Genomic DNA, 13,245 nt, shown 5'->3' with positions numbered 1-13,245 from the left:
TAAAAGCATTCACAGTCTGTGGTGCCCTCAGGTGGTCAGGGAGAGCGTTCCACAGACTGGGAGCAGGGGAGCAGAAAGCCATTCTTCGTAGCTTTGTCCTCGGAGGTTGGAGGAGGTTAGCCTGTCCCGGACGGAGGTGTTGAGTGGAGGATTTGGGGGTGAGCAGTTCTTTGAGGTAGAGGGGGGGCATTTCCATGGAGGCTCTGGTGGGTTAGTAGGGAGACTTTGTATTCAATCCTGAGTGGAACAGGAAGCCAGTGAAGGGATTTGAGAGTTGGTGTGATATGGTCGTATTTCCGCACTCTCATCAGGATCCTAGCAGCACTATTCTGGAAGTACTGCAGCTTCCGGATGTTCTTGCTGGGGATCCCGACAAGAAGTGCGTTGCAGTAGCCTAGCCTGGAGGAGACAAAGGCGCTATGGTTTTCTCAAACTGTGGTGGGCTCCATCTAGAGGTTCGCCAAAGAATCACGTGATTAAAGTGTTTTATTTTCCTATATTCAAACACAGCGTTACTGTTCAGACAGTGGCTAAAAACATTAAGTGTACCATATTTTCCGGACCGTAAGGCGCACCACAGGATTATAAGGCGCATTAAACGGGTCATATTATTATTATTTTTTCTAAATGTAAAATACTTCCTTGTGGTCTACATAACATTAATTGGTGGTTCTTTGGTGAAAATGTTGCATAGATGATGTTTTACAGATAATCTTTGATTGATTGATCGATTGAAACTTGTATTAGTAGATTGCACAGTACAGTACATATTCCGTACAATTGACCACTAAATGGTAACACCCGAATAAGTTTTTCAACTCGTTTAAGTCGGGGTCCACGTTAATCAATTCATCTTCAAGTCACTTTCTGACAGTCCTTATACACACACCATAATGATACCGTATGTTGAAGCACAGTACGTCTGACTAGGGTAGCCGTTATGCGGCGACAATACATCAAGCGTTGGGGTTGAGGTTGTGCCGTTTTGTGGGCGGTCTTATTTACGTGGCTCACCTTCAACAGCGTCTTCTCCCCGTCATCTTTGTTGTAGCGGTGTAGCGTGCAAGGACGGGGGTGGAGGAAGTGTCAAAAGGTGGCGCTAACTGTTTTAATGACATTCAGCCTTTACTTCAATCAATGACGGAGCAGCATCTCCTCATCCGTGGCTCACCAGTGCAACAACAATGCCGGAAATATGTCCCGTGAAAAACCGTCCGACCGGAACTAGGTAATAACTAAAGTTCCTTGGGTGAATAATGTCAACTCACTACACCGGTATGTTTTAGCGCTTTCATGGCGAGTTTACTGACAGATATAAGTAAGAACTTTACACTACTTTATATTAGAAATAATAACAACAAGAAGATAGAGAAAAAGAAAAAGTTTATCGACTACGGTGTCGGCACGGACTACAAAAGCAGACGCGTGCAAATTTTCAGGACTTATGCAGATCCCAAATACAGATCAGCAGTTACCAAAAGTTAAGAAAAGTTGCTTTTGCATAATATTGTGAAACAAAACGCCAGATAATATGTCTTACCTTATACACACACCATAATAATACTCCTATGTTGAAGCACATACAATCCATCAAGCGGTGTGGCTTCATAGCTTACCAAAGTCCTACTAAAACATTTTGATAGATTTTTGAGTGCCATGTGTAATGTTCTATATTTCCAATGGAACACATACCATTTTGGTGTTGTTTACTTGAGTCATATTGCAGTCTACACTTATCTCTGATGTGTGACTGCCATCATATTGCAGTCTACACGTATCTCTTATGTGTGACTGCCATCTACTGGTCACACTTCTCATTTCACCACGTACCAAATAAAATAGCTTCGAGGTCGTTTAAGCACAACTAAAATGATTCCGTACATTCGGCGCACCGGGTTATAAGGCGCACTGTCGAGTTTTAAGAAAATGAAAGGATTTTAAGTGCGCCTTATAGTCCGAGAAATACAGTAGTTGCAAAAACGTAAAAGACGTTTCGCTTGATGTTTTTCAACCGTTCTTGCTCAAAATGTACACACATATGCATGACAGTCCCCAAAAGGTGCGAACCAAATCGGTGATTCCGCCTACACACACCCTAAAGTTACAGCGGATGTTTTGTAGAAGGGATCTTATAGTAGAAAAATACGGTAGTTGCAAAAACGTAAAAGACGTTTAGCTTGATGTTTTTCAACCGTTCTTGCTCAAAATGTACACACACATGCATGCCACTTCCCAAAAGGTGGGAACCAAATCGGTGATTCCGCCTGCACACACCCTAAAGTTACAGCGGATGTTTTGCAGAAGGGATCTGTTGTGGCGTTGAATAACAGCGCCACCATGTGGTGTGTTCGTCAGGAAAAAAACAGCGCTTTGACCGATGCTCACCCTCCTGTGTGCCACACTTCAGGTGTGGAGGAGTTTCCTTACACAAACAAATAGAAGCGGGAACGTCTCCATTACTTTGGCGGGACAAAACTCATCAAGTCCAACAAACGCAGGATTTGTGAGCATAAATCTTCTCTGTTAGCGTCTGGCTTGCCTCATTTTATTTTGGCCGGCCGACACGTTGAATACAAAGCCAACTAATCACTTCCTCCCCGAGCTGCCCGACAACAATACACCAGTACTCTCCATTAAGTACCCACAGCTTCAACGGGAGCATTTATTACCCTTTTTAATGATCAACTAGCGGGGGATGCGTCGGCGAATGCGAATTTCCCTGTAAACAAGATCTCTCTCTCTCCCTCCCTTGGGCAAAGCGCGCTATAATTAAACCCACAGAAACGTTTGTGCCCATTCTGTGGAGTAAATGAAGTTCATCTGCAGCAGTTTGTATCCCTCTCGGGAATGTTTTATTAGCAAGCTCCAACAGGTAAATAGCGGTCACGTTGCTGAGGCATGCCTCAACCCAAAACCGGGGTTGCCAGGTTTTGGTTTCTTTACAACAGGGCTACCGTATTTCCTTGAATAGCCGCAGGGGCGCTAATTAATTTAAAACCTCTTCTCACTCCTGCGTTTACCAAAAGCATGCGGGATTGGCAAGCATGCGTTAATTAATTTAAAACCTCTTCTCACTCCGGCGCTTACCTTATCATGATAAACACATTTAATAAAAAAAACGTTATTATGGTCTTACCTTTAGGTATAAATGAGTCCATGCGCAGCTCCTATAGAAGTCTTCCTTATCTTTCTTCAGTTTTAAAAGTCTCTCTGTCTCGATGGAGATCTTCCTTTAAGTATTACCTCCTGCTTCGATTGAAAGTCCAGTTTAGAAAACTGTTTTATTTTAGATATGTAATCCTCCATGGTAAAAGTGCAAGCAAACAATGGCTCCTCACTCTTGCTGCCTGTTGTCTTCTTCTGCAGCACCGGTCTTCTGCAGTACCAGCAGTCGCAATAAGGATCACTAGCGCCCTCTACCACCAGGAGGAGGAAGTCATTTAATGACTCATATTTGACCCGGCGGAAGTGCCAAGCATGCGCTAATTATTTTGCGAAACGAGTTTGACCCGGCTATAATTCTAGGCAGGCGAATACTATATTCCCGGCGGCAATTCAATGAAATACGGTATTTACAAAAAAACAGTGAAGTTGGCAAAGTGGTGACCCTCACCCCGTCCTTGCTTGTGAATGACTGAGCATTTCATGGAAGCTGCTTTTATACCCAATCATGGCACTCACCTGTTCCCAATTAGCCTGTTCACCTGTGGGATGTTCCAAATAAGTCTTTGATGAGCATTCCTCAACTTTCTCAGTCTTTTTTGCCACTTGTGCCAGCTTTTTTTGAAACATGTTGCAGGCATCAAGTTCTAAATGAGCTAATATTTGCAAAAAAATAACAAAGTTTTCCAGTTCGAACGTTAAATATCTTGTCTTTGCAGTCTATTCAATTGAATATTGTCAAGACTTGGTCTGTGGCGTGGTTTGTTCTCCCGTGGTGCAAAGGAATTGGACCAAACGTGGCGTGCAGGTGAGGACATGTTTAATATATTAACTCAAAAAAGGCTCAAAAGGGGATGAACAAAAGGCGCGCACAATGGCGGAAGTACAAAACTAGACTATGAAAACAAAACACTGGCACAAAGGCAAAAAAGTATGAACAATAACAAAACTTACTTGACATGACAAGAGGGGCAAAAGGAAGAGCAGCATGGATCATGAGGGTGAACAGAGTGATGTCGCCAATACTGGTGACATGATTAGTGAAAACGTGAGACAGGTGCGTGACATGAGGATGTGAAACAGGTGCGTGACAAGACAGGTGAAAACTAATGGGTGACCATGGAAACCAAACCAAACAAGGAAGTGCAAACAGGAACTAAAAAAAGAGCCCAAAACCCAAGCAAAACAAAAACATGATTAACACAGACATGACAAATATAAGTTGAAAAGGATTTGCAAATCATCGTATTCGGTTTTTATTTACCATTTACACAACGTGACAACTTTACTGGTTTTGGGTTTTGTACCTGGCGGCCCGGGTTCAGTTCGAAAAAAAAATGTCAGCAAATTCCTAAAAACATTAGAGTGCTTGTTATGATCCGCTGCCCGTATCATATTTTTATGTTTTCTAGTCACTTGTGTTTTTCTGTTAGTCTTGATCTCTTTCTAGTTCCTGTTTAAGCACCTCTGAGTTTGGTTACCATAGTAACTAATTACGTTCACCTGCCGCTGGGGTTCCCGACACGCACCTGTTGGTCATCATTGACATTATTATATAAAGCCTGCCTTCTCAGTCAGTCGGTCTTGCATCGTAATTTGTTTTCACACAACAGTTGACGACTTTTGTTCCTGTTCTGTAACCTTCTAGCTTCCACGCTAAAGGCTCTGGTAACCTTCTAGCTTCCACGCTAAAGGCTCTGGTAACCTTCTAGCTTCCACGCTAAAGGCTCTGGTAACCTTCTAGCTTCCACGCTAAAGGCTCTGGTAACCTTCTAGCTTCCACGCTAAAGGCTCTGGCAACCTTCTAGCTTCCACGCTAAAGGCTCTGGTAACCTTCTAGCTTCCACGCTAAAGGCTCTGGCAACCTTCTAGCTTCCACGCTAAAGACTCTGGTAACCTTCTAGCTTCCACGCTAAAGGCTCTGGTAACCTTCTAGCTTCCACGCTAAAGGCTCTGGTAACCTTCTAGCTTCCACGCTAAAGGCTCTGGTAACCTTCTAGCTTCCACGCTAAAGGCTCTGGCAACCTTCTAGCTTCCACGCTAAAGGCTCTGGTAACCTTCTAGCTTCCACGCTAAAGGCTCTGGCAACCTTCTAGCTTCCACGCTAAAGGCTCTGGTAACCTTCTAGCTTCCACGCTAAAGGCTCTGGTAACCTTCTAGCTTCCACGCTAAAGGCTCTGGTAACCTTCTAGCTTCCACGCTAAAGGCTCTGGTAACCTTCTAGCTTCCACGCTAAAGGCTCTGGTAACCTTCTAGCTTCCACGCTAAAGGCTCTGGTAACCTTCTAGCTTCCACGCAAAAGGCTCTGGTAACCTTCTAGCTTCCACGCTAAAGGCTCCGTTTAGTGTTTACCTTCTAGCTCCCACGCTAGCTCTTTTTGTTTCTGCTTTAAGTGCTATGAGCACGTTTTTGTTTGTTCAGTATTATTTATTTCTTAAATAAATCATTCTTTACCTGTAAGCTGTATCCGAAGCCCGATCTGCATCCCTGGGAGAACGAACACCCGCAACCATGCGACCCGGTCGTCACGGTGCTCCTGTATAGAGGAACTTGGACCACTATAAACACATTAGATCCTTGCATTGACAGTTTAACCTTCAAACTTGTGAATTACCACTTTATGTCCTCTCTTTTTTGGCAGTTACACTTTTTTTTTACCTAATGTGATTTATGTACCGTATTTTTTGGACTATAAGGCGCACCTAAAATCCTTTCATTTTCTCAAAACTCAACAGTGTGCCTTATAACCCGGTGCGGAATAATTTTGGTTGTGCTTATCGACATCAAAGCTATTTTATTTTGGTACATGGTGTAATGAAAAGTGTCATCATCATCGGCGGTCACTCGAACGAGTATGACGATCCTCCTGGTAGGAGTGTATCCCTTTATGGAGGATGCCTGTGCGTGACTTTGTTAAACGTGGGGAGACTGGTGCACAGACAGTCACCACACGATCCTTGACAGAAACGGGTCAGGGTCCAGTGGCATGGAGTCCAAGACGACTGGGGACCCTTTTCTGCTGCAGCCTTCTTCCGCCATCGCAGCCGTTGTGATAGTTCTTAAATCTACCGTCTTCCGCCTGCTCCGCCGTTTGTTAGTGTCCTGGGCTTGACGTTAAAGTGCATCCGGCAGTGGAGGCTCCTCTATGGGGTCTTGGGGCACTAGGAGGTTAACCCCTTTACTACTGTTACCCCAGGTGGCCCTTGGCAAAGGCCTAGTACCTGACTGCCCCCTAGCCAGGGACATACTTGCCAACCCTCCCGATTTTTCCGGGAGACTCCCGAATTTCAGTGCCCTTCCTGAAAATCTCCCAGGGCAACCATTCTCCCGATTATCACCCGGACAACAATATTAGGGGCGTGCCGCGATGGCACTGCCTTTAGCGTCCGCTTTTTCACCATACAAACAGCGTGCCGGCCCAGTCACATGTTGTATGCGGCTTCTGCATACACCCGAAAGTGACTGCAAGACATACTTAAACAACAGTCATATATATATATATAAACAACTTTAACACTGTTACAAATATGCGCCACACTGTGAACCCACACCAAACAAGAATGACAAACACATTTCGGGAGAACATCCGCACCGTAACACAACATAAACACAACAGAACAAATACCCTGAATCCCTTGCATCCCTAACTCTTCCGGGCTACAATATACACCCCCCGCTACCACCAAATCCCTCCCCCCCCAACTCCGCCCACCTCAACCCCGCCGCCCCCAAACCTCAAACCTCCCCAATGTCCCGAATTCGAAGGTCTCAAGGTTGGCAAGTATGGCCAGGGATACGGTGAAGAATGATAAGTGTGACCAGTAGATGGCAGTCGGACAGAAGAGATTCGTGTAGACTGCAATATGATGGCAGTCACACATAAGAGATACTTGTAGACTGCAGTATGACTCAAGTAAACAACACCAAAATGTTGTATGTTCCATTAAAAATATAGAACATCACACACGGCGCTCAAAAATGTATCAACATGTTTTAATACGACTTTGGTAAGCTATGAAGCCGCACCGCTTGATGGATTGTACTGTGCTTCAACATAGGAGTATTATTATGGTGTGTGTATAAGGTGTTGCGTCTGACCAGCCTTTCCTCCCAGGGAATTAAAGTCACTGGTTAATCCCAAATTCTTTCAGATGACATATATGCAGAGTAAGAAGGACCATCAAGACAGAATAGGAATATTATTAAGTTTTACTAAAGCTTTAGGAGACCAGCCCACATCAATACAGTCACACCATCATCTCGGGATGGTCCTTCTTACTCTGCATATATGTCATCTGAAAATTTGCGCGCGTCCGCCTTTGTAGCTTCTTCTTTTTCTCTATCTTCTTGTTATGGGACGTTCATCCTCCGCTGTTGCCATTTCTAATATAAAGTAGTGTAAAGTTCTTACTTACATCTGTCAGTAAAACTCGTCATGAAAGCGCTAAAACATACCGGCGTTGTGAGTTAACATTATCCACCCAAGGAACTTTAGTTATTAGAGAGTTCCGGTCGGACGGTTTTTCACGGGACATATTTCCGGCGTTGTTGTTGCACTAGTGAGCCACGGATGAGGAGATGCTGCTCCGTTATTGGTTTAAGTAAAGTCTTAATGTCATTAAAACAGTTAGTTCCATCTTTTGACACTTCTTCCACTCCCGTCCTTGCACGCTACACCGCTACAACAAAGATGACGGGGGAGAAGACGCCGTCGAAGGTGAGCCACGTAAATAAGACCGCCCACAAAACGGCGCATCCTGGAGCGACTGTCAGAAAGCGACTTGAAGATGATGTGTAAAACATCATCTATGCCAGTGTTTTTCAAGCCTTTTCGAGCCAAGGCACATTTTTGAACCAAGGCACATGCAGAAATCCTTAAAAAAAACGAAACTCGGTTGACAGCCATGCATTAATAAAGCTCTTGTCTCAAAGTAGGTGTACTGTCAACACCTGTCACATCACGCCCTGACTTATTTGGAGTCCTTTGGTGTTTTCCTGTGTGTAGTGTTTTACTTCTTGGGGGCGTGGTTATTTACAGCTAGAATTCACCAACTCGAGTATTTCATATATATATATATATATATATATATATATATATATATATATATATATATATATATATATATATATATATATATATATATATATATATATATATATATATATATATATATATATATATATATATATATATATGTATGAAATACTTGACTTTCAGTGAATTCTAGCTATATATATATATATATATATATATATATATATATATATATATATATATATATATATATATATATATATATATATATATATATATATATATATATATATATACATATGTATGTGTGGGAAAAAAATCACAAGACTATTTCATCTCTACAGGTCTGTTTCATGAGGGGTTTTCCTCAATCCTCAGGAGATTATTATTATTAATTATTTAAAAAATAAAAAAAAAATCTCCTGAGGATTGAGGAAAACCCCTCATGAAACAGGCCTGTAGAGATGAAATAGTCTTGTGATTTTTTTCCCACACATACATTTTTTTCCCACACATACATATTACGCTCTACCACGGTATCGAGCACTATTTTTTGGATAATCTAATTAAGACATACATATATATATATATATATATATATATATATATATATATATATATATATATATATATATATATATATATATATATATATATATATATATATATATATATATATATATATATATATATATATATAGGTAGAAAAGCGCTATACAAGTATAACCCATTTATCATTTGTTTATTTTATTTACATAAAAGAAATACTTGAATTTCAGTGTTCCGGTGGCTATCCATTAGGTGACAGTATTGTCCTGTTTAACTTCTCCGTTCATGATGAGTATATCATTTCGGCCACCGTGTTCAACGGAGAAGTCTGTTCTACATATTTACAGGCAACATACACCTTTCCCCTTCGAACTGTCCTGGATGAACTGAAATTCTTGTTTCCGTTCCTTTGAATTCGTTAGGCAAGCTGTTTATATTGTGGGAAAGCGGACGTGAGAACAGGCTGTCCCCACTCATTCTCAGGTCCGCATTGAGCTGGAGGGGGCGTGGCCTCCAGCTCCGGCTGAATACCGGGAGTTTGTCGGGAGAAAATCTCTGCCGGGAGGTTGTCGGGAGAGGCGCTGAATACCGGGATTCTCCCGCTAAAAACGGGAGGGTTGGCAAGTATGCTCCAAATAGTGCAGAGCAATAACAATATCAATAACTCAACGTTGCTCAAACGTTAATGTCACACAACACAACACAAGACACAAAATAATATATATATATATATATATATATATATATATATATATATATATATATATATATATATATATATATATATATATATATATATATATATATATATATATATATATATATATATATATATATATATATATATATATATATATGTATATATATATATATATATATATATATATGTATATATATATATATATATATATGTATGTATATATATATATATATATATATGTATGTATATATATATATATATATATATGTATATATATATATATATATATATATATATGTATATATATATATATATATATATGTATGTATATATATATATATATATATATGTATATATATATATATATATATATATATGTATATATATATATATATATGTATATATATATATATATGTATATATATATATATATATGTATATATATATATATATGTATATATATATATATGTATATATATATATATATATAAACGTATATATATATATATATGTTTATATATATATATATATATATATATATATATATATATATATATATATATATATATATATATATATATATAGCTAGAATTCACTGAAATGCAAGTATTTCATACATATATATATATATATATATATATATATATATATATATATATATATATATATATATATATATATTTTGTTATACATATAAATAAAATAAATACTTGAATTTCAGTGTTCCGGAGGCTATCCAGTAGATGGCAGTATAGTCCTGTTTAAGAGTGCCACAACATTGCTGTTTACGGTAGACGAACTGCTTTACGGTAGACGAAAACGTGACTGCTGTTGTTGTGTGTTGTTACCGCGCTGGGAGGACGTTAATGAAACTGCCTAACAATAAACCCACAGAAAGAAACCAAGAACTCGCCCTCGATCATTCTACAGTTATAACGTGATTGGGCAGGCACGCTGTTTATATCGTGGGAAAGCGGACGTGAAAACAGACTGTCCTCACTCAGGTCCGCATGAATTCCGGGAGATTTTCGGGAGAAAATTTCTTCCGGGAGGTTTTCGGGAGAGGCGCTGAATTCCGGGAGTCTCCCGGAAAATCCGGGAGGGTTGGCAAGTATGGTTTAAGCATTAGACACCTTTTTGCCTGGACACTGCCTCCCGCTGTTCCCGACATCTACAAAGCAATCAGCTACCGGCTGCCACCTACTGGATATGGAAGAGTATTACACGGTTACTCTGCCGAGCTCTAGACGGCACCGACACTCAACAACAACACATCATTTTCAGACTATAATTACTGGTTTGTAAAAAATATTTTTAACCCAAATAGGTGAAATGAGATAATCTCTCACGGCACACCAGACTGTGGTTGAAAAACACTGATCTATGCAACATTTTGACCAAAGAACCACCATCACATGTTATGTAGACCACAAGGAAGTCTTTAAAGGACTTCTATGACTAGGAATGTCTTCTGTTGGCTACCATTAGCCTCGACCGCTCACCTTATCATGTCTTTCTCGCCGGTGAGCTGCAGGTGACCACCACCATGGGCAGCATGAAGAGCGGCCTGCACCAGCACCTGGCCAGGCTGGACGAGATCTTCGCCACACGCGGCGACTACGTGCAGACCCTGCAGTTCATGCAGCAGATGGCCGACAACGTCATCAAGCAGCTGGTGGGTCTGCCCGACTGGGCGGAGGCCGACGTGGACCTGGCGTCCGTCGCCAGCCTCACGGCGAGCGTGGAGTACTACAGGTGAGGAACACGAGATGTCAGGGGAGATGTTCTTGTTTGAAGAATGAAAAAGCACGAGCGAGAACAATGGGCATATACACACACACACATACACACACACACATACACACACACACACCCCACCCTCACCCCACGCCTTCCCCACAGCTTCATTCCCCTTAGGGGCGATGGACGGCTGACTAGCGCTTATACTGCAGCAGCCGGCCTCCGTAGCCCCCACTCCCTTCTCTCTGTTGCAAGTTTTGTGGATTCTATGTAACTTGTTTATGTGTGCTATGGCTATGGCTATTTCTTTTACAGCAGCAGCCGGCCCCCGTAGCCCCCACTCCCTCCCCTCTGTTGCAAGTTTTGTTGATTCTATGTAACTTGTTTATGTGTGCTATGGCTATGGCTATGGCTATGGCTTTTACAACAGCTGCCGGCCTCCGTAGCCCCCACTCCCTCCTCTCTGTTGCAAGTTTTGTGGATTCTATGTAACTTGTTTATGTGTGCTATGGCTATGTCTATGACTTATACAACAGCTGCCGGCCTCCGTAGCCCCCACTCCCTCCCCTCTGTTACAAGTTTTGTTGATTCTATGTAACTTGGTTAAGTTAGCTATAGCTATGAGGTTGTTTCCTTGGCCTCAGTCTGGAACCCCTGTCTGGAGTCCAGCCTTTGACTGAATATTTGTTTTACTCAAAGTGGACAAAGTGCACAACAGCCCCTCTGAAGGCTCACGCAGAGAAATGCCGCTCATTAGCATTAAAGCTACAGACACACACAATTGCAGCGTTAAAGTAGGATTTTGCCGAAAAAATAGTATAGTTATGAGGGTGTTTGATTAATTTAATTAATTATTGTTACCTCAGCCAGGAAGTTGTTTTATTTTTGCTGTTTGTTTGTCTGATTATTAGTTAGTTAGCTAGTTAGTTAGTTGGTTAGTTAGGTCGTTCGCTAGTTATTCAGTTGGTTAGTCAGTCCGTTAGTTAGTTAGTCAGCCAGTTAGTTAGTTGGTTATTTAGTTTGTTAGGTATATGATCAGTTAGTTAGTTAGTTAGTTAGTTAGTTAGTTAGTTAGTTAGTTAGTTAGTTAGTTAGTTAGTTAGTTAGTTAGTTAGTTAGTTAGTTAGCAAAATCACTCGAAAAGTTACAGACAGATTTTAATGGAACTTTCAGCAAATATCCAAAATCGGATAAGTAGAACGTGATTAGATTGTGAGTCTAATCTGGATCATCTTTGGGCACCACACGATTCGATGGGATTCGATTATCGGGGTTAACGATTCGATTCAAAATCGATCCTCAAAATGATTCTCGATTCAAAATCAATAGTTTTTTAATACCATTGGATGCCAGTTCTATGATTAGCGACATCCCTTCGTAAAATTGATAAACAGCTCTGATAAATTTCTATATTATTTAAAAGAAAACTGGTTTTGTTTAATACAATTATTTTTTTAAATAATTTAAAAAAGAAATTTGATTTTTTTTTTTTTTTTTTTTTTTTTTTTTATCGATTAAGAATTGATACAAATAAGAATCACAATTAATCTAAGAAATCGAGTTTTAGTTTTGCCACCCCTAATTCCTACTGTGTTACTTTATGTAACACAGTAGGAATTAGGTATAGCGGTATAGCGGTATAGCTCGGTTGGTAGAGCGGCCGTGCCAGCAACTTGAGGGTTGCAGGTTCGATCCCCGCTTCCGCCATCCTAGTCACTGCCGTTGTGTCCTTGGGCAAGACACTTTACCCACCTGCTCCCAGTGCCACCCACACTGGTTTAAATGTAACTTAGATATTGGGTTTCACAATGTAAAGCGCTTTGAGTCACTTGAGAAAAAGCGCTATATAAATGTAATTCACTTCACTTCACTTCACTTATGTTTACACCATGACCTTCAACTTCTTTGTGTGTATGCTTAGCGGCCTTGCCTCCATCCACAGAGACAAAGACAGTCTATAACTAACAAGAGTGTTTGCTTCGGTTTTTTTCCATTCCGTTATAAATAACTCAAAAAGTTATTGGTAGATTTTTATGAAACTTTCAGGAAATGTCTCAAA

General features: G+C 40.5%; 1 protein-coding gene across 4 annotated transcripts in view; it reads left to right on the top strand.

Annotated features, from left to right (window-relative positions):
- Window positions 1-13,245, top strand: part of LOC133656305 (protein tweety homolog 2-like) — a 115,489-nt gene that overhangs the window by 68,621 nt on the left and 33,623 nt on the right. For 2 of the 4 annotated variants that reach the window (XM_062057327.1, XM_062057325.1), the window contains exon 4: window positions 10,981-11,201. In XM_062057327.1, the coding sequence (XP_061913311.1) occupies window positions 10,981-11,201 (221 nt within the window). Of the gene's footprint in view, window positions 1-10,974; window positions 11,202-13,245 lie in introns of all 4 variants that reach the window. The other 2 variants (XM_062057326.1, XM_062057324.1) reach the window with 1 other exon arrangement.

The sequence above is a fragment of the Entelurus aequoreus genome, linkage group LG08, assembly GCF_033978785.1.
Source record: "Entelurus aequoreus isolate RoL-2023_Sb linkage group LG08, RoL_Eaeq_v1.1, whole genome shotgun sequence".
Classification (NCBI taxonomy): Eukaryota; Metazoa; Chordata; class Actinopteri; order Syngnathiformes; family Syngnathidae; genus Entelurus; species Entelurus aequoreus.
Note: the sequence above shows the minus strand (reverse complement) of the source record. Positions and strands in the feature narration are given on the sequence as shown.